The sequence below is a fragment of the Polyodon spathula genome, unplaced genomic scaffold, assembly GCF_017654505.1.
Source record: "Polyodon spathula isolate WHYD16114869_AA unplaced genomic scaffold, ASM1765450v1 scaffolds_764, whole genome shotgun sequence".
In the NCBI taxonomy this organism is placed as follows: domain Eukaryota; kingdom Metazoa; phylum Chordata; class Actinopteri; order Acipenseriformes; family Polyodontidae; genus Polyodon; species Polyodon spathula.
In genome coordinates, this window is record NW_024472252.1 from 161,554 (window position 1) to 187,726 (window position 26,173).

Below are 26,173 nucleotides of genomic sequence, written 5' to 3' on the forward strand. Positions count from 1 at the left end.
TTCACTGCAGATCTACAATCAAAAAGTGTGCAGGATCTTCTGATTCCAACCAGATTTGAACCTAATAAATAAACAACAAACAAACAGGTATACAAAAGCGACTTAACTTTTCCATTGACCTATTCTCATATATATATATATATATATATATATATATATATATATTTTTTTATTTTTTTCTAAATACAGTATATTGGTCTTATTTGAATATAATGCTTATATGCTGTATTCTTTCAACAACCTATTCACCTATGATGCAATATAGACATTATAAATATTTTTTAAAACCTGCTGTTCTTCTTCGTGCCAGCAGGGGGTGCCAACAGCACTCCTTCCTGTGTTCTCCACTATGTGTGCTGCGCTCTCCACTGTGCAGTAACCTGTTCTTTACAATGATGCCCTGGGTGGCAGCAGAGCTAAACTACAATTAGCTTCTGTATATTTGGTTATGATTTTGAGCCCCCAATGCGTTCTGCAGAGTGTACCTTTCAAAGGAGCTATTAGACTGTGTTATCAAAGTAGCAAGACTCTGCCCAGCATGGAAAAATTAGGGGATGCCAATAGCTACCCATCTACCTGGGCAGAAGACAGCTCTATATAGCATCTTTCAGACTGTGAGGAAAATGCATTATTAGAAACTTCAGCTCCATGGTGATAAAGAGAAAACACATGTTCAAATCTCAGGAACACTTTTAAGGATCAGCTGTCTGCACACCCCTAGGTTACGGTGGCTACAGTGTGGTTACTTATCTAGTAAGGGGGGGGGGGTTATGGGGTACAGTCTATTGCTCGGCTTCATCTTCCTCTTCTCCTGCAGGGAGCAGCATCTCACTGGCTGTTACCTCCACCTCCCCCTGGCCTCTAGAGACTGTCTCCCCTGCCTCTGCTCCCTCTCCTGCCCTGGTTCCATCGCGATGTGCCTTGGCTCTCCTGTGCCCGGCGGGGGGCGTTGCAGCCTGGCTGCTGTGGCTGTGCTGCCGGTGCTGGTGCCTACGGGGGTAGAGAAACAGGGCGGGGTCGGGCATGGCGCAGGGCTCTTCCGGGCCGGTTACTTTCTCCCTGGGCACACAGTCCCGGACTCGCTCTGAACGGCGCTCGCTAGCCGCCAGGGCGTGTGCTGACTGCTTGTGGCTGCGTCTCTTGGGTTTGAGGTTTGGCGGGGGGAGGGTGGTGGTGGTGGGGGGGGGCTGCCTGTGCAGTTTCTGCCGTGCGACGTGCAGCTGGAAGGAGAGGTAGGCGGCCGACTCGGACTGTTTCTGCAGCTCGGTGTTGAGCACGGTGACCCTGTGGCTGCGACGCTTCAGTTCCTCCAGGAAGCGGCGCTCTTTCTCCTTCAGGCTGCTCCGCAGCGCCTCCACCAGCGCCCCCTTGTGGCTCAGTTCCTTGCGCAGATCTTCATTGCCGCGCTCCTGGTCCCTGAGGCGGGCCTCGGCCCGCCGGCATCGCTCAGCCAGCTCCTCCCGCAACTGCTCTTCTGCCTCTGTGAGGGGACAGAAAAACAGCTTTAAGGGGCTTCAGTGCAAAACAATTCCATGTGGCATGCTTGCTGCCTAGGTCTCACCCTATCATCCAGGAATGAAGTTTGGATGGAGTGTTGCTTTATGGAGTTAAGGAAAGCTGTCAGTTTGCTGGTCAATAACAGAAGGCTTTGAAAGCATGCGGACAGATGCAAATAGGTACACTACATTGCTGATGTTATTAATATTATTATAAGCGCTATGTGTTTCAAATTCTAGTGAAATTTCATAGAAGTTTGTTTTATAACATGTACAGCACAACAAAGCTAACAGCCCACATGGGACATGAGCAGATTTTCAAAATTCAGTACACACTATCAAGCTGTGAGGACCAGGTACCAAACCAAGATAGCTGACACTGGCAAAGAGCGGCTCTGATGATCTGAGAGGCTAATACCAGCAGCTCCACAGAAGGAAGGGCTGCAGGAGAGTGGCATATTGCAGACAGAGCCCATATGGCTTCCTATTAGAGCCTTGCACTGACCTAGTATCTCAGCCCTCCTCCCTGTTCCAGGGTGACACTTTGCAAGGGGCTCCACTGTCGCTATGGAAACCCTCTCTGTTCAGTGTCACCGGTCTCTCAGTACTGCTGTTTAAAAAGATGAATGCCAGGGTTTTACCACAACACCCCCTCTGATGTTTTTTTTTGCCCTGTCGATTTTCGCTTTGCAGACGGACTCGACCAGAGAATTGGCATAGCAACAGAGGTTTACAGGTAAACACCTGACTTCCTGTGCCTTGCTCACTTCCTGTGCGACAGGTATTAGGGCCCTGACTGACTAGGAGTGCGCAGGTCAAAAAGGGTCCAAATAACTGGAGCCCCTGTAAAGAATGTGAATGCCATCCTGTTTCTTAACAAAAACGAAATGTGAGACATGGACACAGCCCTGTATTCTGTAAATAAGTGACTAAGTAAATGACCTACCTGTTACTCGGATTGACTTGTTTAATTACTCAATGGATTATTTTCGGGATTTACCGCCGCTTGGCACCAATCGAGACAAAAATAAGGCAAGACATTATTTTTTAGGAGTTATGCATAATCTGACGTCATTTAATTGATGTAATAGCTTTCAATAATTTAATAGCTATTCAGTACTGCATATTACCATCAGCTGCTTTGGAAAATGATGCATCGATGGTAAAAAAGGAGGCATCGTCCCAGCATTAACCTGTACATCTGTGCAGTTGCACTATAGATGCATCTATAGCAGAAAGGAGGCATGCTTGTTCTTTGGTTATTATTGTTATATAGTTTTACTTGGTGTATGGCTGAGTGTTATGGGCGTATTACTCCTTGAATTAGTCCCACAGTACAATGCAATGCACAGGCACCCTTCCTCGCTGATCACTGTCTTTTGGGAAATCGATGGCAGTGATGTCAGCAGCACTTCATTTCTCGTACTGCTGTCTGTTATCATTTCAGGTCGTGGAAGTGTCTGGATGTGGTAAGGTTCCAGACAGCAATGCCAGCACGCTGAGGGCAGGAGAGGAGAGTGTGAGTGAGTGCTGCGATCACATTCTGTCAACATGGTACAGCAGATAGCATTTCTGCAACATTACAAATTCCCCATTCTTAAACGACCCCCAGCCATGTACTGGAAAATGAGTTCAAACCACAACCCCCAAAAGCAAGAAATACCACAACTGGGTGACACCCCACCGGCACGTGGCAACCTAGTGCCTCTGAACCCCTGAATGAGGTCATAGTCAAAAAATAGAAAGAGCTGTACAACCTGACCTTCAGCTCTCTCTCTCTCCACTCTCTCTCTCGCTCACTCTCTCTCTCCCCCCCTCTCTCCCCCTCTCTCCCCTGACTGCAAATGTAGTGCAATTCTATCCCCCCTGAGAAGTGAAGCCGAGACAGAGGGAGAGCGATCGAGAGAGAGGGAGAGACAGAGGAGATCAATTTCTTGTGAGAATTAAACCACATTATCACAGCTGACTGTTACAGTCTCTCTCTCTCTCTCTCTCTCTCTCTCTCTCTCTCTCTCTCTCTAGATGTGCTCTGTAGCCCCGCAGAGGAGTAAAGCCCCACTGTGTTTCATTCAGCAGGTTTAAATTGCTGAAAGCAACCTGAATCCTGTTTCAGGGGCTCTGACAAATACACAGCTTAGTTACAATACAGTCTAAGCATAGGACAAGCGATGCACTATACAGTACTTCAGAGAAAAAAGCTGACAAGCTGGAGGAAACATTGCCTTAGTTATTGATGAAACCCTTGCATAATCACTAGCATACAACAGAACTGGAATTCTATTCAGTAGAGGAACACGCTGGTACTGTCCTGGGACCGTGGTTCTACTGTGTACTGGTGTGTACTGGTTCATGCCTCTGGGTTACTGTTGTATTGCTAAAGCTGCTGCACCATTCTACCAAGGCACACACCATTGCACCCTACCACTGCATTGCCAGTGTAGTGCTGCTGCATGTTTGCCAGATTAGGCAAGAGAGCCTGCTGAAGAACAGAGGGTGACGTGGAACCACTTTGCACTCAGCAAATGAAGTGAGAAATCGATAGGCAGGATCCCTGGGGGGAGGCAGACAGTATGTTCAGCAAACAGGAGCTCTGCAATTAATGAGGTGTGGGAATGAACATAACGAGAATGAACCAACAACAGACAGAGGCTCACTGATAGCCAGCCTGCACCACAATACAGCACTCCCTCCAAGCTTCACTAGCTTCAATAGCACCTGAAGGGTCAGGGTTACTAAAGTGAACATCAGACTTCTTATTAGGATCACTGACATGTTGTGTGTTTTTTTCTATTATTTGAGACAATGCTATTTTTATCTGCTTTAAGAAACATTATGTTTAATCGTGTAATATCTTGAAATACCCATTTTTAAACAGTGAAAAAATCTATAGCCCTCGGTGAAAGTGTGGCGATCACTGTCTGTCACTGGCTTGCATTTCTATTAAGACAGCTTGACAGATCTCATCGAAAGCTAAAACACAGACTCAAAATAAACAAGAAGGTATTTGAGTAATTGCACTAAGAAGGATTGAAAACAAAAGGGACAATAAAAAAACAAAACATGAAAATCTAAATGCAAACTACTTGCTCTTCACAAGCCTGTGTAGAAAAGATAATCTTCCTGTAAAATATCTTCAGGGAACTTAAAAGCACAGCTTGCATAGCTAAAGCCCTTATAAACGTTTCCCCTAGCAAAGACTAATAGAGCACAGTGAATATTCCTTCAAACTCACAATTTGAAGGAACAAAACCATTTAATACTTAATTCAATGTCAAATTACCTGCTTGGCTTCTGTCAGGAGGCTTCTTATCAAGTTCACAAGTCAGCTCTGGGGGGGGGGAACAAAATGAAAACACATTCAATGTTCACTGCTGTAAGCCGCCACAGTACTGAGGATTTGAACATCTTGCTGCAGCTGGCATGGGCCAGCTTCCCGAAGCATTCGCTCTGCTGCACTGTGGCAACTGTTATAAAACATCTCTTTCATTCCTGCCAGGTCATTTTATTAAACCATGGCTCTCCAGCCTCATGCAGCTATTACTGAGAGCATTATTGCATGTGAGAGAGCTGTAACCCAATTTCTCTGACAGCACCACTATCATTATGCCGTGTACTGTGTTTCTTTTACCCTGTATGATCCCGCGCTGTGCAGTGAGCCGGCTCTTACTCCTTTGTTTCTTCTGCAGTGAAATAAACAGTTTGATTATAATCAAATCAGAGCTCTGGAGCTCGTGCCTCATCTGAACCCAATGCATATTCACAGACCATGCAATATGAGGCAGGGATGGAAGTAGGACTCCCACCGAAGAACAATCTGAGTCATGAGCCGCTTTACTCAAAGACTAATTATGCTGCATGTTAAGTTTCTCTTAACATAAAATCTCCAAATTCCAACAGACTTTTCAGCGTGGGCATTGTTAGGGGGAGTCATCCAGTCAAGCGCTTACTGGTTTGATTCCCGGTTGTGCCAAGTTGATGAAGAAGTGACCAGGACATGTTAACATGCAATTACAACAACCGACCACCTAGTGGCGCTGTACTGTGACTATCAAAGAAAACACCTGTCAATGTGCTATGCAAATGCCTCATTAAAAGTGAAAGCAGGTAAGCGTAAAATAGGTTTCGGTTCCTTGTAGATCTCCGCTCACATACCCTCTCCTCCCCCTCCAAATAAACTTTGCTCTTGCCTACGCTGTACATGCCTATACAGGGATGTCTGATTACAGACTAGAGTACCAAATTACTTGAGCATGAAAACAAGCCTGCCAGTAAGTATTGCCATGCAGCGAGAGACTAGGAATCCCACTAACGATTTCTGAATGAATCTGAGCCCTGAGGCAGCAACCTGAGAGTCTGGGTTTTAGAATTCTTTTAGAAGATACTTTTATATGAGCACTGTTTGCAGCTGGAATTCTAAAACTATACTACTGTATAAATATTTTTATCACTCCAAAATAAATACGGTAAATGCAGCCCGGCTGCCTGACTGTCTCACTGCCTGTTACACTGCATTTAGGAATCTGGCAGACGGTTTTCTTTGCTTCCGGTAAATGATTGAACGCGCTTCATGGAGCTGCAAGACTTCTTTTAAATCGAAAAAGTCATCTGCAGCATGAAATAAATATTTCTGCTCAAGATCGCTCTGTCTAGTACAAGAAGAGGACATTTCACAAGTCTGTTGTTAGTTTTAAATTTATTAAAAAAAAAAAAACTGAATAAAAAACTCCAGGGGTTCATGTTTACCTTTGTTTTGAAATCGGCAGGCTTTCTCTCTATAAAGATCTCCCTTGTATAATCTTATTCCAACAGTACTGCTTAGGGTTTAAGTCTCATCTTTGCTATGCTTTAATGCTGCTTGACACATGGTATTTTATTTGAACTCCCCCACTGTGTGGATGCCTCAGAGCTTTACACTGCAGTCTGTGCCGTCGCCACCTTCAAGAGAGCAGCGTGACATGGAGCACATTAACATGCTGATGAGATCATGTAGGTGGTTTAAAGAGGCAGAGCACCATGCGGGTTTAAACCCAGCTCCTACACATTCGAGGAGGTTTCGTGTGTTTAATAATGTTGTATTATCTCCCAGCTCTACACAGTGGTGTCAGATGTGTGCCTCGATGCATGGTGGTAGATTGTGGAGGGTTGATGGTAGGGTTGCACATTGATGTTTAAAGTTACTGTTGTTACCACAGCAGAGGTAATGGAGACTGCTTGATTTCCCACTCGTGATTTACATACGTTTATTTAATAAGAAGAGTAATGCCGACTGGGTTCAAAGTAAAGATGATTATTGATCACCAGAGCTTTTCATAGACAGTGCAAATCTACAAAACCATAATATGGGGATCAGCAGGTACTGAAATTAGCCCCCTGGCCAATATCCAGTGAGTTGAGCCATCCCGCTCCCTGCTTCACCAGCCCCTGGGGGAGGGAGAGGGGGTTGGGGGGGCCCCCAGCCCCCCTCCCGGGGGAGCCCCCCTCCCATAGCGGTACTGACCAGAGCACTGTTTCTGCAGGGTTAGGATCTCCAGGTGCAGCCCGTGCAGCAGAGCCAACTGCTGCGCAGGAGTTGAGGGAAGAGGAAGCTGATGTTCCGCTCCACACTCTCCACCTGCCGCTCCAGAGAGGCCATCTCCATGGCAACCAGGAGACCGCGCTCCGGGACCCGGCCTACAGGGAGAGGAGAGGAGAGAGAGACAGGGGTGTGGGATAGAGCGCTGAACTGGACCTTACAATACAATGAAGCACATCCGGTAATAACTAGCACTGAAATCTTTGAGGGTCAGTTTCACTTAAACAAGAAAGAATTTGTATTCGATAAAACCTTTTAATTTCATGTACAGATGGGCTGCACTTTTTTATAACCTGTACCTTATAGTGGGCTGGGTCACCGTTTGCCCTGATCAAAGCCTTGGCACGTGGCATAGATAGAGGCTCAAGTGAAATACGACATTCGTTTGGCTTTCCAGTGTGATACTGGGTTTACCAGGAGAACATGCCCCACACCAGGGCGATGCCCGATCCAATTGGGTAGACAGGTCCTAATAAAGTGGCCCCCCAGTGCATATTCCTCTCTTAAATAAGACACACTTATCTTTAAAAATGAAGTCACAACCACTTCATTACCTTCCAGATTTATTTTTAAACAATATGGGACACGCCGCCTTTATTTTGAGAAACCGAAAATTGCAAAGGTTATTACTCCACTGTTTGACTAGCAGACAGTAAACTCTGCTGTCAGCCTGGAGCACCAGCGACAGGGTAAGGAAATACTCAGACCCTGAAAAGAAGGGCATAGGAAAATCAATGACAGAAAGGGGAAACCTTCACAGAGCAGGCAGAAAAGGAGAAGACTACAGCTGGAGAGGCCTCTGATGAGCTTTTAATTGCTGTATGTTAAAGCTGCAATTTCCAGTAATCAGGTTGAAACTTACATCTGTGCAATTCCTTGGTGTTTACTGCTGCATCTCCATGTTGCAAATCACTTTCGGTTCTGACAGACTGATGGCCAGAGCTTGGTTGGCAGATGCTTCCACACCCAAGGCTCCATAAATGACATTGTGGACGATCTCAAATTGAAATTGCCTTGCTGTCCTTTATCGTACAGAACTGTGCAAATCATGAAAACAGCTTGTCAGTGAACAGCTGGAGAACCCATGATGTGCGCCACAAGATTCTCTGATCAGCAGTGTCAAGGATGGATTTGAATCAGGTCCCAGAGGTGAAGGCAGAGTCCTAAGCAAGGACATCTCTACCGTGCATCTCCCAATCTGTTTGACTGCCTTTCGCTGAGACTCTTCAAGGACTCTCTTTAGAAATCAGATGTGACAGCCCGTGGAGGTTATTCCCACTGGTAAACAGCTCCAATGATAATGTAAAGCACTTTGTGATGGTGGTCCACTATGAAAGGTGCTATATAAAATAAAGATTAATTGATTGAAACAATCTCTGCACTGGTTCAAGCTACACTGCATACTGAAACTGATCCAAAACACTGCACTGACAATCAGTAGTGGGTGCATCACCTCTCTCTGCCAGTAGATACTGGGCAGGCTGCAGAGGGGGTTGGGAAGTGCAAGGATTGTTGAAAGGAATCCACAGTAAATGTGATACATTTTTAATTCTGTGTGTATTCTACTGTATGGAGGCAGGTACAGTTCAGGACCATGGACAGCTCTCCACATGGTGGGAATGGGTGATGCTGCGATGGAATTAGGGTTAAATTTATAAGAAGTTTGGGTTAGGTTAACAACGCTGGGATAATCCATCAATCCTGTTATTCAGCTTTTTCTGATTGAAATAGAGCAATCAGGCCCATTCCCAATCGATCCCTGGATCTTTTCCAGCAGGAAATCAATTCGATTGTGGAGGTGTTTGGATAGTTTTTTTTTTTTTTTTTTTTTTTTACTCCTGATTCAAGAGCACATTTTGGTCCCCTAGCATCACCTGACTATCTCTCTTCAAACAGCTGAAGCACCTCGACATCAAACTCCTGTGTGGAGCCTGTCCTTCGAAACGCGCTGCTCTGGCTTCAAGAATGCCAACAAACAGGGGTGCAAAGGGCAAAGATGGAATCAATGCCCAAATATTATTTCACTCTCCTCCAAATGAACTTGAGTTGACAAGACTGCACTTTTAAAACAGGGCAGCAGCAAAGCTATATAACCTGGACCACCTCCTTCAGCTAACTGTTGTCAGCTATTTTTATAAATACTTTAAAACGTCCCAGGAATCTTATACATGTCATATGTGCTGATTACAGAAGGAAGTTCTTTATGGTTTCAGGTTTCTCCTCATTCCAGTCCATTATTCTGTGGTGGAATCACCTGCCAACCGAGCACCTTCTATATGCACTCTAACAGTCTCGAAGACCTGCTGTCTTGCCTATTGTGACTGAAGATAACTCTGCTTTTATATATCAGATAGGAGCACGTGTAAGAATGCTATTTGCATAACAAACTAAACAGATGGCGTTGTTCTAATGTCTTAGAAGCCCCGCATAGATTAAAACTAGGTGGAATGCGGAGATGATGTATGCATTAGAATTTCAATGCATATAACAAAACGCGTAAAAACAGTTTCCCCCTCATGGCAAACGTATCCCAGATTAAAGCACCTTACATCTTAACATCGGCTGAAATCTTTTGAAATGTACTGCTGCGGTCCTAGTTGTTTAGAATCGGTGCTGCTCAAACAAATGACGTAAACGCTAACCATGTGCAATGCAACGATCTAAGCAGGACATCATTAAAACCGTGAAAACCAAAATTAAGTTAAGAAATACCGTGTTAAACCTACTCCCAAAACAAACAAACAGAAAAAGAAGCGTTCTTTCTTTACTAATAGGACAATCGATGCTGGAATGCGCATATAATAATAATAATAATAATAATAATAATAATAATAATAATAATAATAATAATAATAATAATAAAAACAGGCATTGCGAAAAAATGCATCCATTCATTGAACACATTGTTAACCCACACATATAAATCAAAATATGCCGACGTCTTAAAATTCAACCAGAAAGTTATCACCGACACAGTGAATCTGGGTACTGTATATTATTTAATATAATAACTGATCTGACGCTTACCTGAAAGAAAACGAGAACCTCAGCTTCAATGCAGATTTAAATCGACAGGGTGCTTTTCTTCACAAACAAATCCCTCAGCCAAAAGCGAAGTTTTCCAAGCCCCTCCTAGACACCAAGCATCCCGTAACAGAGCGTTGAGAAACGGCTTGCATTGCATGGGTTATTTAAAAAAAAAAAAAAAAAAAAAAACGAGTTTTAAATACAATCATTTAGAAACGCCTCTACAATAATCCTTTGGAATCGATATTGCTTCTGAAGGGAGAGCATGTTGACGCGCATCCTGCGCAGCAGCGGACTTCACCCTGTGGAGGTTATAATTACGTTTATTTTGCTGTTGAATCCTTCATATCGCATTTAAACCACACGCACCGCGCGTAATCGAATATAATCTGCACTTGAATAGAAATCGGCTTTATATATCTGTGTGATGAGCCGTCATACAACACTCGCGGTCCGGAAACAAGCACCCCGACTGTGGCGTTCACTTCTTCACTAAGGAAAATAAAGACGAGCAGAGGCGTCTGATAAACAAATGGCACCGTGACCGGAAAACACCACACGGCACAAAGCAAAACTGACGGGGATTGGAAGCGCACAGACCGCCCCTTTCTATCCTGTCTTCTGCAGTTGCATGCTGCGTCTGTATAATTATTAGGGAGGAGACGCATGGGTTTTACACCACTATATATAACTCGTCAGGCAGCTAGCAGCGTCGCAAAGATCAGACTGCAATCTCTTGGATTCCCAGGCAGTCTTATTGTTTTCTGGAGAGAGACTCCAGCAGGAATACAACACTTTCCTCATGTCCTCCACAATAGCCGCCTCAGCGATTTCTTATTTCAGGAACCCTCTTTCAACTAAATCTTGCATCTTATCTAAATGAATGATATATGTTATATTGTATGTTCTGGGCTGTAATGAAATACTGTAGTGTCCTCCATTGCTAAAATCGTGTAATCTAAAAATGAAATGTCGTTTCATATTGCACAGCTTATTAAAGGGAAGCGGAAACCCAAGCCAGTGTGATAATGAGCTGTACCAAGAGTCCGAAATAAACTGCAGTTCTGTGGTGCTTTCAGCACCTTGGACAAGGCGACGCTCCAGAGTAAGGGGACGTCGCCCCCTGCTGGTTACATGGGAGAACGAATCACACTGTATGTAGAAATAATTATATTACAAACTGATTTTTGGTGCTTTCTAGAATTACGTGCTTGACAAGAAAGGACCACGTGTTCAGTAGGTTATTTTATTTTATCAGCCATGCGAATCATTACATTCACATTAATTACAAAAAAAAAGGTAATCCATTACATTAAACAGATATTAACACTGTATTCTATTTACACACGATTGTAGGAAACAAACACAAACTGTACAAACGGGTGGACATCAAAGCTTGCGAGGCTGCTTTAAGACAAAAAACAAAAAGAAACGTGTTTTAAAAATCCTCATTACAGCGTTCACATTTCTAGCATTGCTCTATCTACCAAGTGATTTTCAACAGCAACAGGTTTAGAATCTGTGATACTCAAATGACAATCGAAGTGAGTTTGGTTAGGGCGTGTTTTCCTATATAGCAGAATCTTACTGATTAGATTAGAAAATACATTATCATGAAGCAGCGATGACAACAAGGACAATACCAAAATGCTGTGACTGTGTCAATGATCTTAAAGGATGATGACCAAGATTTTAAAATCCCTTTTCTTACCAAATATTAGCACTAGCAACATCATCACCCTTGTTTAAGATCTTTGGGGATACTGTTTCCTTCTGCTTAATCACTTCCTGTGCTGACTGTCCAATGGTCCAGCTGTAATCTGACCGTGTGACCTACAGAACCAGAAGTGACTTGATAATAGGAAGAATTATGATCTATAGTGTTGCTCATGAAATATCTGAACCAGTAAAAGCACCAGTCTGCTCAAGCTAATATGCAGAAAGAACATGCACACATCTGCCTTCCCACACAGTGCCAAACGCTACAACTGTAAGTGTGGCCAGCATTCTAAACAGGACACAAACACATCACGAGAGTTTCTCCTCATGTCTCTTCTAGAGCCTAGAACACACAGCTAGGACTCATTTTTAACAAACATGATTGGGTGGAGTTGAAGGACTGTCCTGCACACAGAGCATGCATGGACTTGCACCCCCTGTGTATACAGACACCATACTCTAGTGTTGCTGGGGTTTATAAATAGGTTAGCGCAGAGGAAAAAACAGAGAGCAGAACAACTCATCACTGAACACCTTCAAAATGTCACTTTGTGCTTTTTGAAATCAAAGTTTGCTCAAGCGAGAGGTAGGTGCTCAAACTGAATTATAATAATTTTGATATTTCGTTTCAGTAATTACAGTACAATGTAATGGTGGTGGCTAACAATATCAAATATATATATACACACACACACATATAGACACACACATCTCTTTATTATATGAGAACATTACAATTGAACATTACAAAAACAAATTACATTCTTCATTTAAAAAAAAAAAAAATTAGAAAGCACATTATTGCAAAGCTCTTTGGTTAATATTAAAACAACCCTTTTTTTCTGTTGTTGTTGTTATTCCCCTTGTGTTCTTGAATAGAATGCCCGGTTCTTGGCGTTGAGGTCACTGTGATGTCATGCATGCTCAATGCACACAATCATACCTCTATGGAAGCGCACACCTGCATATCAGAATCTGGAGACGGAAATCCTCCTGGGGTAGTCTGAGCGGGAGTGATGTCACACACATATGTTTTCATGTAGATGGCCATCAAAATCCTGGAATCTGATTTAATCAGGATACACTCTGAGCTAGCTAGCGGTCACGTTTCCGGTTTACAAAACAGCTTCATCACAGCCTACACGTCACCAGCAACGAGTAGCTCTGCCTAAAACTTAAATGGAGCAAAGTACGTCAGTCCCTGCCTGACAGCTGCCAAAAATACAGTACAGTACATTATATTGTAAACATAACCAATACCAGCATGTGTTTAGCATTGAACTTTCACCTCCTGGATCTGATGGGAAAAGCTTTGGTCTCAGTTTCTTTCTCCCATCAGATCCCCTTGATGGATTTAGTGTTATAACACACCCATCAGAACAGGTTGCAAAAATATGTTGAGGTTTTTACTTGCTACAGTATGTATATACTTATCAGTGACCAGCTGTGGCTTAAAACTCACAGCAAAACGGGTCCATGGCAAGCTTCTGGCAGCCAGGTTTCTTTGTGAAAGCCTACAAGCCACAATCACACAAGCAAAACAGGCCAAGGAAATGTCATCGGACAGAAGCATTTTCAGGGTTTGTTACTTTCTCATGGAAACGTTCTCATCTTTACGATCAGCTGATCCGTTTCCCAGGTCGTCAGTATGCCGGTCTGGATCACGCCAGTTCAAAGTAATTATGTATTCTCGTCCAATGAAGAAGTGCAGCAATGCATGTGTGCGGTCAGCAGATGTCAGTGCTGTCACACAGAGGTTAGGAAGTCAGTCGGCCGTTTTGAAACGCTGCAGTGGAAAGTGATTCAGAGAAAGGATGCCTGCCTGGCTGCTATAGAACGAAATATGAAGTCTCTGGCAGGACTCACAGACCTCCATTAGCACCAAGGTACGCAGACTACCTAATGTTACTTTAGGTAAGGTAGTCCAAGATTAGTGCTAGTTAGAAGCTGTGAAACCAGCCAAGCAAGTGAGCTACAACCTTTTTAAAGGGAGGGTATTCTTCAGAATAGTCTATAACTGTGTATACTGAAGAACGTGTCCCACAGTCATGTTTAATCTTGCACTGGAATAGTATTTCTTAGCATTACATGCACTCAGCATTCAGCCTCCTGTGTGCGCGTCTCAGACAGAAAAGAGCTGGGCCTGACTTAACTTTCTTGACTGAAATGAGAGGCAAAGTTTAACAGTGGCATGGGTGTTGCATGTCGAGCTAATCCCTCATTGTGGAGATTTTAAAGAGGAATTTGGTTTAAATGTCATTTCAAAAGCTTCGCTCTTGCCATGTCTCGGTGTTTGCAATTATTCTCAGTGGTCCTCGGCTCCAAAATCATGTTGTCGCAGTTTCTTGAAGTCTGCCTTTCCCCGGCTTCGAGCTCGCTTTGAGCTTGTCTGGAGAATCCTAAATGCCAGGACTGATCAGCTTTACTCATTCCCTCCAAATCATGTGACTTACAAACCCTGCAAGCCTCATCTACTCTCCATATACGGCAGGTGGGGCTGACAGCAAAAGATCAGTGTCCATTTTCAATCCCGGGCCATTAGGATTCTCCAAACACGCTCACAGACTCAGAGAAAACAAGGAGCAACAAAACCCAGAACCACCTTGGAAGAATTACAAATGAAAAAGGAAAAAAATAATGGAAATTATGGTTGAAGCTGTGCTCAGCAACACCCTGCTTCCCTGACGTTGGTGAGAATGGACAGCTTTGGGTCAAGTCACCCCCCCCGCCCCAGCTGCTTGAGAGAGGCCCCAGCGCTCAGGCTGCTCAGCCTACTCTACTTCTCCTTGTGCTCCCGGTCCTTCTTGCCCTCCCGGCTGGATTTGAGGAAGTCGCTGCGCAGCAGGCGGTAGAAGAGCACGATGTTCATGGCGGTCATTACGGCCATGCCCAGGCTGCCCACGGTGTAGCTGAACAGGGGCACGTTGTCGCGGTTCAGCACCAGCCAGCGGGTCATCCAGGCCAGCGTGTTGATGCGGAACACCACGTAGGTGCCCAGGTTCAGCATGCTGTTGAGCCGGTACAAGGTGCTGGCAGGCAGGCTGGCCATCAGCAGGATCTGCCGCAGGTGAAGGAAGATGGAGTTGATCTCCACCAGCAGGGCCACCACAGCGAAGCCTATGTACCGACTGAGAAGCACGGACATCCCAAAGCAAATGATCACCTGCGGAACAAAGGCATTCATCAATACACGGATCAATATCGACAGCGCTGGCCAAAAGCGTTGCCTCGCCCTACACAATCAACTCATTTTGCAGCCAAATGCAACCTGCTGAATAATGTTATGTTAACGTTACATAGCGCTTTGTAGTTGTCCCACATACTTAATAAAAAATGTGACCTGTTAAAATGCTGTACTACTATTATGGCTTGTCTTTTGCGATATCATTTTACAGTTTCTGTGATTACATGGTAATTAAAATACCTAAATTATGTTCATATAGTTTAATTTATTTATTTATTTTTAATTATGTCTCAATTCTAAAATTCTAGGTGATGCAAAACTTTTGGCCACAGCTGTAGAGCGCACAGCTGCATTAAGATAAACAGGATTCCTACTATGCAAATTACACGCGTGCTTCAATAAAAACAGCCACAGGAGACGTTCATTTCCTGACCCCTCACTGCTGTGTTACACAAGCCCTTCCACTCCCCGTTTTATAACTACCGCTGTGTGTCTTGCCTAACACAGGGTAGAAGGGCAACAGAACAGTCATGGAATTCACAGGAAGTCATCGTGAGCCCAGGCAGTTCCAGATAACAGCACAGCTGGCATGCCAGTGAGCTTTTTATCACCCATGTCACAAGCACAGAAAGACTTCTGCACTTATTTGCTCAGGATGGTTGAAAGTGGTTTGTGCTTTTCAGATGACTGATTAAACCAAGGACAGAAACGCCGCTGGGTATAGCAGAATGTGTGTTACTTATTTCAGACCTCATCTCTGTATTGGTGCTGTTACTTGCAATTCACGAACACCTGCTTCTTCCATGCTGTAGTTCATGCGTGTGAATGAATGACCCACCTGCTCCAGATATTTACAGTCATCTAAAAGCCCCACAGTAGCTCTGTCTAGAACTAAGGACATCCTTGCATGCTGAAAACATCTTTGTTGATTTATTCTGATTTATACTATTTCAATACGTCACGTCATTTTTGGGAACTTGACTGAGATCGTACATTAATTACCACAAAGTTTGAAATTCAGAGTGTTGTTGCTTTGTTTGTACACTAGGTGGCGCACCACAGATGGTTAGTTTCACGGTGATCTTGACTTTCACAACAGATAACGAGGCTTTCGCTAATCAGCAAATTAAGCTAACCAGTCCCGACTTTGAAAAGAATGTATTGTTTCCCCCACAAAAAAAAAAGAAATCTGATGTTTCTTGCAAATTGTATGATACTGGTTTTCTATGGGAGTGAACAGTAGTTACTGATATCTAGCATTGCAAAAAATGGGAAAAGAATTGGACTGTAAAGCACAGCTGGAAACAAATTCAGTTAGGGGTTAATCAGGCTTGCATGACCATGGTCATGTGAGAGAGCTGACGGTTATGTCTTTGTAGCAACTGGAAAAATAAACACTGCTTTGTCAACTCAAGCACATGACCGAGTCGATGGTCTACAAGGGCAGAGTCTTTAGGCTTTTTAAGTTACAAAAGCCCTTACACAACCATCAGGTGGCCAACAATTCCCAGGTTCACCTAGATTAGGTTGATAAGACCATCTGCTTAGCTTTCATATGGACTGGTAATCTTCAACGCAGGCTATAACACACAGATTACTACCAACTGTCTCTTCCCTAAGTGTAGATGAACTATAGCTGTCGTAAAACACGACCAGTTAAGGAAGGCCAGGTGAGCTGTTGTCTGTTTTCTTATCTCTTTGTAGCAAGAGAGTTATCTATTAGCTTGCTCAGCCTTACAATACCTCTTTGTTCGTATCTATCTGTGAATCCCCCCTCCCCTCCCCTCCCCTCCCCTCCCACACTGAAGGTTCAGCATGTGTCCTCCGATCCCATGACCGAGCCAGCCTCCTTTTCTACACCCAGGAACTCCAGAGCGGATGCAGGGAGCTACCAGCCTCTGGAGGGCAAGGGCCAGCGCTGCGGGTGTATGCCCGAGCTTACTCTGTGCCTGGCCGGTGGGGTCCGCTGTGTCGCCCTAACCCGTGGGAGTGCCAGAGCCAAAGCTCCCTCAAGTGATTTATTTCGAGTTTCTTCTTTAAACAATACAGAGCAGTTCATTAAACAATGAAGGAAGCACGTTTGAAGATATGGCCCCAGTTATCTTCATTGCAGTAATTAATGATTTTGTTTCAAACCAATAAAGCAGGGAGAGCGTTTCCTATGGCTTCTATTAGAGCGGGACAGGGGCACCTGTTAAAAAGGCAACCCAGGACAGCATTTTTGTTCGAACATTAACAAATCAAAGAATAAATAAAAAGTAATACTAATATCAGGGATCGCCGTCTCGTTGAAATCTCACAACGCTGAGACTGGCATGCAATTGCAGGACTCGGAAACAAAGCACCTGTCGGGCATGCAGTTCCCATGGCAACCCAGGAATTGACATTTAAGTGAGCAGGTTGTCTCAATAAAGGCTATCTAGATGACATCATATTTCCATGCAGTGACCCGCACCAGAAAAGATATTTTTCACGATGCACTTTTTATACGGTACCCAGGGGGTCCTGTATTTAAAAACATATAGCTGTCCAATAGGGTATATTTTTTGTATATGAAAACATGTCACACAAATACATTTAGAAATAAAACAAAAATGTACTGAAAATTGTCTTTTCATATGGGTAAAGCTACAAATGCAGCTGTCGTTTAAATCATTCAAAGAAGGTGGCTTTGTCTGCTAGTCCCTCAATTGTATTCTCTCTTTAAGAGCAAGTAAAATGCCAGGCGTGTCCTAATTTAACATTTATAAACAAGACTCCCACTGCATAGCAGTTTGATCCATTCCTGGTTTTTACGATGAGTTTAATAAGACACACCCGAGCTTGTGTCCTATACACCGTGGCTAATCAAGCTGGTAGCAAAACCTGGAACGGGCGAAACTGCTACGCAACAGGAGTCTCATTTCCATCCCTGCACTGTGGGTGTATTTAAATCTCCCACTGTTTGGTGCAATCAATCTGGTCTATTCAATTAAACACAAGTGCAATGCTAAGATGGAGAGACCCAAGCTGTCAAGCAGACAGCTGATAAAAAAAACCTGCCCTTGGTTTCATTGACCCCTGTTAATACGACCTTGAATGAACACAATGTGTGTAACAAGCTCAGGTGTGTCATCTTAAAACTCACAGTGAAGCTAGGAGTGGATCACACTGCTATGCAATGGGAGACATATTTCAATACCTGGAAATGCTGATTGGGTTAAAAGTGATTATTTTAATCTAAGCACTGAACTGCATTTTCCAACTACAGAACCAAAACGTCATTGCGCTAGAATTTTCATTTAATCTAGGACCAACTCTGACCCAGCCAACTGACTGACGTCCCCAAACTATAGGTCTACACACAGCACCAAAATGTGACATTCCAGACCACGCAACACAGCAACGAGCAATACAAACAAAGGTAAAGTCGAAAGTCCGTTTACAAGGTTACCACCTTCCAGGGAGAGAACAGCCAGCTCCTGGATCTCATGCAGTTAATTAGTCACTTTGTTAGACGGTTTGTCATGATTTACTTTGCTCTTAAACCTTTGTTTGAAATGAAATGCCTGGAGCATTGGGAGCAGAATTCTGGCTGACAGACTTTTATCATGGTTAATGCAATTATAATACTATTGACACTAGAAAAGTGTATTCTGTACTTGCACAGCATTAGACTGCCGTATAGATTACCCCCTAAAACACTGAAGGTCTACAGGAATGTGAATTGTATTGTATTGTACTGCTTCAGAAGTCTTAAACCCACAGAAAAAAAAAAATCTAGCACAGGTTTTGCTAGCTTTCCACTGCAGAATGTTACTATAAATTAAAGCTCTATACTTAAACAAATGTATTCTAAAAAGTGTGTGAAAAGTCCTAACTACTATTATCCAACCTTAAACAAGCACAGCTACCAGCGCCGGCAATTCTTAACAGTTCTGCTGCTGATTTCTAACAGGAAGCGTGAGATACCTGGGCCCCTCTGTTTACCTTTCCCTCGCGCCCCCTCATTGACCTTCCTCTGAGCCCCTGTGAGCTGCTTTGAAGAGACCCACAGCCTGCCTGCCTACGCTAGCATTAGAAACCAGGAATTGAGTGAAGACGAAGGGGGCTGCAGAAGAAGGAAGGAACCGCCAAGAGCGAGGCAGATGTGGCCGGAAACAGTTCGGACCAGACAGATGGAAGACAGTTAGAGAAGCGGAGAAATATGAATGACTGAATGGGTTAACCTCCCTCAAGACAGCTTCCAGCACCTTGTGCAGTCCACACCACGGCTCAGAGCTGCGATCGCTGACCCAGCGTCATTTTAGGTCCTGGTTCTGCTAAAGAGGACGCATTTTCCACCAGGACAAATGCTTCTCAAAAACCACACCCTGAAGCCTACAGTGTTATGGGTACATGTGCTCTGCATCTAGTCACTGGTACGTTGCCAGCACTAGTCTCTGTCTCTCTCTCAAAACAAGACAAAGGCGCACCATGTGGAATCTACTATTTTCTTCAAAGGCTAGCAATTTCCCTGTCACATCAGAAGATCAGATAAAAGTTAAAAGGCAGGGCTGAGGATTTTCATTTTCATCGACAGCAGCAATGCATTGTTCTACAGCTACGTGCAATAGGGTGCAGCCATCTCTGGGAGCTTCAAATGATAGATAGCTAAAACAGATCTATTTTCTTCTAGGTAGCTCACAAACAGCAATGCTGCTTCAACCTTGATACTGCCTGCAAAGCCAATACACTGCACACTATGAGCTGCAGTAAATAAATGACAGGAGTCCCACACTGATAAAGCAGCCGCATGTACCGCCTGTGTCCAACCTAAACATATCCAGATGGGTGTTGCTGATACTGAGAGATTATTCACTTTCAAGAAAACAGCTAGTAGTTTAACTGGATTTCGAAATGACATCATCATCAGAGAATGTTCCCTTGTTATATGCGACTCATCTACCATCCTAGAGACATCCCTTCCTCTTTCATTCTGAAATAAAGGCAGGGCTTGAAATGCACACTAACCCAGCTTTCTTTTTTTTGTGTACTGGCCTGTCATGCTTTTAGCAGCAGCAGCAGCAAACACAGCCTTTCTCCACCAAGCACATGCAGTCTCCTTAGGGAGTGGCTTCAGGCTGCCTCTCCACAGACCGCTCCCCAGGGTGCACCCAGGGCTCCAGCCTCTCTTAACTCATCACCATGACAGCCTCTGTCTGTGCACAGAGAAGCCAGTGAGAGACTGGGGGAGGGTTTTCCCCATTCACCACTTTGTTATCCATCTTCAGCAATGCAGGCTGGAATTCGCCTCTTCTTGGGGGTACAGAAATGTAGTTTTGGATTTTGCTCAAGGTGCCAAACCAGATCCTTTTGCCAGAAGCCAATGAGACAATCTGAAAACTTCACATTAACGTCACCCCAGACTGTTTGACAATACCCGATGCGCTCTTCGCATGTGTCAAGAAACACATGCCAGGAGTGGAATGTAATTTAATCTCTCCACGGGAACGTTTCAGTTTTACTGTTTCAGTTTCCCATGGGGAAGGTATGATGTCATCAACCTAACTGGCTAGTTTGTAGTTTTTCCGGATCATTTTCCAAACCCATAAAGACTAGTCCAGTAGGGGGGAAATAAAAGGAAAAAGGACCTTTTCCAGACAAAGAAAGAGCTGCAGACACAAGGCAGAAAAGAATGTCGAATAGAAGTGCCAATACTGCATCTCCCACCGCGTCTCAAAATAAGCCTTCAGCTGAACTTATACAGTGAAATACACAAGCTGGGAGGGACTTCATAACAGCACATTAAAAGAAACTTCTGAGAACTTTACATTCAATAACGCAACATCCCAGCATGCCGTGCACTTGTTCCTTATTGCAACAGCCTCACACTGTAATAAAAGGTAATGGGATTTCCAGAGTGACAGGACAGGAGGGATTGAACTGCATTTCCACTGGCGAGTGTTTCCAGAAACTGTATTTTTTGGTTATAAGTCAAATGTGAAAGTCATTCAGCATGTGGGTGTGTTACACTTTACACGTGAACACTGAGTTTAAGATTATTCTTTTGAATCCTTTCGAAGACACAGCTAAACGAGTCTGGATCCTGCAGTGAGCGATGAGGCATTATTTCTACTTGAGGAAGGCTTGTCCTGCTTGTCATAGTTTAGGAGCCACAAATAGCACCGGTCAGGATTTCCACAAACCCTGGCACCATCAGCAGCATTTACAGCTTCCTCTAAGGGAAAGAGCCTGTCATTCTGGAGAGCGGCCGGGGGAGCTGAGGCAATGAAACAGGAAACCACAGCCCTGCTTTAACCCTTCAGGCACCCCTGCACTTGGCAGCAAAGTTAACTGCAAACTATAATTCAACTGGATCTTAAAAGGAACACAGTGATTCATCATCAGGAAGATGGCTAGGCAACCCCATTCATACCCTCCCCACTCTGTTTCCCATCCTCTGTCCTTAGCCTGTCTCCACTTCATTTCCAGCTGTGACAATGTCTTCTGGTTTACCGTTGCACTGCACTATCTGACCACGTTTCCGTGAGGATTGTACTTACCACAGTGTGGTGGAAGAGCAGCTCCCAGGATTGGTGCAGCTTCTGGCTACGGATCATGTCAACAAAATCATGAATGAAGTAGCCTGGAAATGATTGAAAGAGGGCGGGTCAATAACACGAATGAGGTGACTGAAATATGTCTTCTACTTCAACATCTGAATTGGGAAAACGAAAGAGTCTGGTTTCAAGGGTTCTTTCTGTGGTGCACACAATTCATATAATGGAACTTGGGAATATCTTTTAAGCACTTCATATTTTATAAGCGAGCAATAAAAGGCGTCTGAGAGTGGCAGGGGTTGTGGTGTTACTGGCACTGCTAACAGGATGAAAATAACTGGGATTTTCAGTGAGAAAACATTTTCAAAATGGAACAGGCCTGGCCTCCTCTCATCTGGGTCTTGGCTACTATGGCAACACCAGCGATGGTACCTAAGAGAAGAGATGGCCAACTCAGGATTCCTTTTATAGAAGCCGCCCACTTTGAACATTACCATGGCAACAGAGACCGTTTAATGGGGGGCTCCTGTTACCATAAAGAAGCTGCTGGAAGGAAAATTAAGATAAATAGAAACTAAATGTGAAGCATACAATTCAGTTTGACAGAATGTGCAGAGAAGGGTCCCTTACAGAAGAAATACAAGGTACTGTGTACAGTCAAAAAATGACATGCAATTAGACAAGCAATGCATTCATGAGAACTCACTGAAAACAAACATACAGGTTGGGGTGTGCCACACCAGTCAGGGACGGAAATAAGACTCCAGTTACATCGCTGGTTTTAATAGGACACACCTGGGCTTGTTGCGCATACACTGCAGCTAATCAAGCGATGTAAAGGGAGTCTTATTTCCATCCCTGACAATACTGCACAAATGGAAAAGACATTGTAACGTATACAAACAAAAGCTAACTGGCTTCTATAACAGACTAGAGCAGTTTCGTGAATGGTAAATGGGAATGTATTAAAAGCCTGGAGCACCCAATAGAATGCAGCCCGACCTGCTATTGCAGTGAACCCAGGCGCTACACCAGCGTGCAGCGATTACTGACACCGACACAGGAAGGGAGCTTCTTCACTACAGGGCAATGGAATGCGCTGTCAATCACAGCTGCCCGCTGTTGCTACGGCAACTGATAGGCTGCAATAGTTTCATAAGCAGTAATTAGCAGGCGTCTTTAGAGAAAAGGTTTTTAGGCCACACTCTGCTTTTATAACAAACACGCTGTTCTTTTCTAGCGCCACCGTGCCAGGGCCACGTATCTACAATCTATTAGCTTTTTGTGACTCTGTGGAGAATAGAGGCACTATCTGTGAACAGAATGCCTGGCTTGTTTTGAAAACAGGCCATTCCCGGGTGGTCACGTGACCGACTGAAAGGATGACCTCGTGCCTGGAACGGATCACTATACCCCACTCCCACGACCGTTCACAAGCCTCCACTAACACACCAGCTATGCTAGAAATATCCCTGGAATGTTATTCTGTCAATGCCTACTGTGGACCAAACAATGACAGCTTCAGAGCACGTGCACACATACACACACGCACACACACACACACAGAGACAGGGCTACAGATTCCCTTAGAACAGAAGAACGCTGCTGGATATTTGACTACAGCAGTTCTATCTGAAATACCTCAGCCTACGCACATCCAGATATGAAAATCTCACTCCTGCTTTTAAGGCTGCAAATTTACATTTAATAGATTAAACCTTTAAACTTTTTACATATACAGCTGTCTACCATTTCATGCAACAGTGTCCAATTGTGGTCCTGGAGGTCCGTTCCACGCCAGGTTTGACAGGTAATACGACACATTGAAGTACTTGAGGGTCTGGATGGAGGTTCGATTAAAAACCTCCTGTCAAGGTGTGCAACGAGCGGCCCATGCCAGCGGGGTATAAGAAGCTGAGAGCATCTGGCAGCATATCCAGCTCAACCTCGCTTTGCATTTTGTTGCTTGCTGTTTCAATTGGCCTTTCCTGTGCTATCAGCATGCGCTTATCCAACACGTGCCTTTCAGGCTAGTTTTGCCAATTTAATTTGGAATAACATGAAAACTTTTCAGACTGATTTATGGAAAAGGGATTTCCAACAGGCAAAGGCTAGGTTTGTCCCTTTAAGAGTCAGGCGAGGTTCCCTCATTAGTTTACAGCTGTTATAAAAATAAACCAGCAGTTTCTGCTTTATCCTGGATATTTAAAGAAAATGAATTCCAGCTTCCTTCTTATCGTTTCATGCATATAAATTCCTCATAAGACTTGAGGTCAGCTGACTTTATATCCCCTATATATATATATATATATATATATATATATATATATATATATATATATATATATATATATATATGTGTGTGTGCAACAGCGTGATGTCATGCATACTGCTTGCTAAAGTAATCGGTCAGGCTAGAACACACGCCTAATGCGTGTATCATCTCTGAGAAGGAGCGCTGTCTGCGCTGCAGTTTAAAACTGAACCATTCGTGTCAAGTATGTCAAGTGATATCGATTTATCGTAGCCCATACAATAACACCACGTCAGACCACACCCGAGAAGAACTTGTCGCGCCAGTACGCCCAAGATGTGCCCTTCTCAGCAAGGTTAGGGAACCAGCTGTTTTCTGTAATTAAACAGGCAGTGGTGTGTGCCTGGTACACTTACACGCGTGTTTTGTAACAAGATTTCCACGTGTGTATAGCCAAGCCTATGTTGCAAGGGGAGCAAAGCGGCTTTCTCTATACATCTGCTCCGCTGTTTGTAAACTGGGCGCTGATTTCCACGGGGTGCGCAGTGTTACTTAAACGCTTACCTATAGACACAGAGACCAGCGTGTGCGAGAAGCAGGACTGTGTGTAAATCAAGTCTTCAGCCATCTGAGGGTGCACATAGAAACTGCGGACACAAAACACATCGGTTATTACGTGCTGTCACAGGCAATGCTTAGTATTTTGAATTAAACCGGCGTTAATTCCAAATAAACGTAACCAAATATTTGGACCATTGCTGGTTAAGAGGAGAAGGAGGTGTCCATAAAAAAAAACTAGTTATACGTTACCTACCAGTATAAATACCGCCAGGTAACGCACACAATTAGGCCTATATTGAATTTTGCAACGATTGAGACATTTAAAACTTTTACCAGTATTTCACAACAGACTGAGAAGCTCAGACTCGGAGACTAAACGATCCTCAATGTCTCGCAACGATGCCCACCGCATACCCAAACGACGAGCCCGTGTTACACAGACCCGTTTAAATGATTTAAAAGCGGTGTGATACTGCATGCCTATACTAATCTAAAAATTGTGGGAAAAAAAAAGTTTGGTATACATTTTCAAATAGTAAATACCCACCGTATTCTATCAGTGCGATTCGACACGCACACATGGCGGAATCTAAAACACTATATATTATACAGTGTGTATACAATACCTGTTATAGGTACTCACCATAGCACAGCCCATATTCCTGTAATTAAACTGTGGACCAAAGAAGTCGAAATGTTTCTCCATTTCCACGTGTTTCTGAGCGCTGACTCCGGTACGGGTAACCTGCCAAACACCCTGTTAACTAGATTGAAAAACCCGAACGATGCTCCCACGATCAACACGCCAGCATTGAATTCCATGTTTTTTTTTAAAAGAAATAAATACAATTCTGATTTATTAAAAAAAAAAAAAAAAACTTTTAAAAAATGCTAAGTATATAAAAAGACCTTATGTATCCTTTTAAAAACACACACACAACAACGCATTATTTAACTGAATGCATCAACAAATACAAGTTAACGTTTTAATAAGGCTGGTGATAGTATGATTGATTAGATTTATTTAGATAATAAAAACTGTTTTTTTGCATCCCCCAAAACAGTTAGCTGTTTCAAAATGCAAGGAAAGTCGCCATCGCTGCCCTCTCCCCTTGTTTTTTTTTTTTTTTAAGTCAAAGCTCCGGCCCGAACCCTGTTTATATAGGTACAGCCGATCAGTTATGAAACGATGACAAATCCAGCCCTCGCTTGTGTAACTCTTTTTTTTCAGTTACCAAACATCAGACCCTGCCCTTATGGGAGGGAGAGAAAGGAAACGCGGTGACGAGCTGTTTTGGAATCGCTGAGCGAGTTTTGCACCGCCCACGCGTCACTGTGGAATATGGGGCCGCTTTGAACATTAGCAAAATATAGTTCTTATTTTTTTTTACTGTATTTTTATGGTTTAAGATGCCGGGTATTGCAATATGTTGGGTTCTGTACCTAGTTAGGAATGGTTGTGACTTCACACGTTGAACGCATCAGCTTGTTTTTCGTGTGAAATAATAACATTCATGAAAACACCCCAAATGTTTACGCAGCGAGTGCGTCTTTCTCGCTAGCTGTTGCGCGTTGCGTACAGCAAGGTTTGAAATGCCTCGAGATTTGATTTTTTTTTTTTTTTTTTTTTTTTTTTTTTTAAGTTTTCAACATAATAATACTTGTGTTTTCTGCATAACTTCGGCATGTTTTGCAAACACGTTTTATGGCAAAGACCTGTTTCAGTTTTTATTATGACGCAATGCTAGCTGTAGGTGTCTGTGCGCCAGGCAGGTAGCGCCACATTGATTTCGACGTTGTGTTCAGTTTATTTTAGGTGCGTAAAACATTGCATGTAGA

The 26,173-nt window shown here is 43.6% G+C and overlaps 2 protein-coding genes across 2 annotated transcripts; both read right to left on the reverse strand.

Annotated features, from left to right (window-relative positions):
* Positions 1 to 202: 202 nt before the first annotated feature.
* Positions 203 to 11,227, reverse strand: si:dkey-54n8.4 (coiled-coil domain-containing protein 92). The gene is given in 5 exon segments (XM_041241255.1): positions 203 to 1,480; positions 4,777 to 4,824; positions 6,994 to 7,063; positions 7,066 to 7,166; positions 10,096 to 11,227. Coding segments are annotated over 4 exon segments (885 nt in total). The 5' UTR covers positions 7,135 to 7,166; positions 10,096 to 11,227; the 3' UTR covers positions 203 to 782.
* Positions 11,228 to 12,512: 1,285 nt separating this feature from the next.
* On the reverse strand, positions 12,513 to 25,543 carry tlcd2 (TLC domain containing 2). Its single transcript, XM_041241256.1, has 4 exons — positions 24,978 to 25,543; positions 24,338 to 24,420; positions 21,523 to 21,605; positions 12,513 to 14,977 (listed from the first exon to the last, which is right to left on the reverse strand). The coding sequence occupies exons 1-4, from the start codon at positions 25,154 to 25,156 to the stop codon at positions 14,591 to 14,593; spliced, it is 732 nt and encodes a 243-aa protein (XP_041097190.1). The 5' UTR covers positions 25,157 to 25,543; the 3' UTR covers positions 12,513 to 14,590.
* Between the last annotated feature and the right edge of the window lie 630 nt (positions 25,544 to 26,173).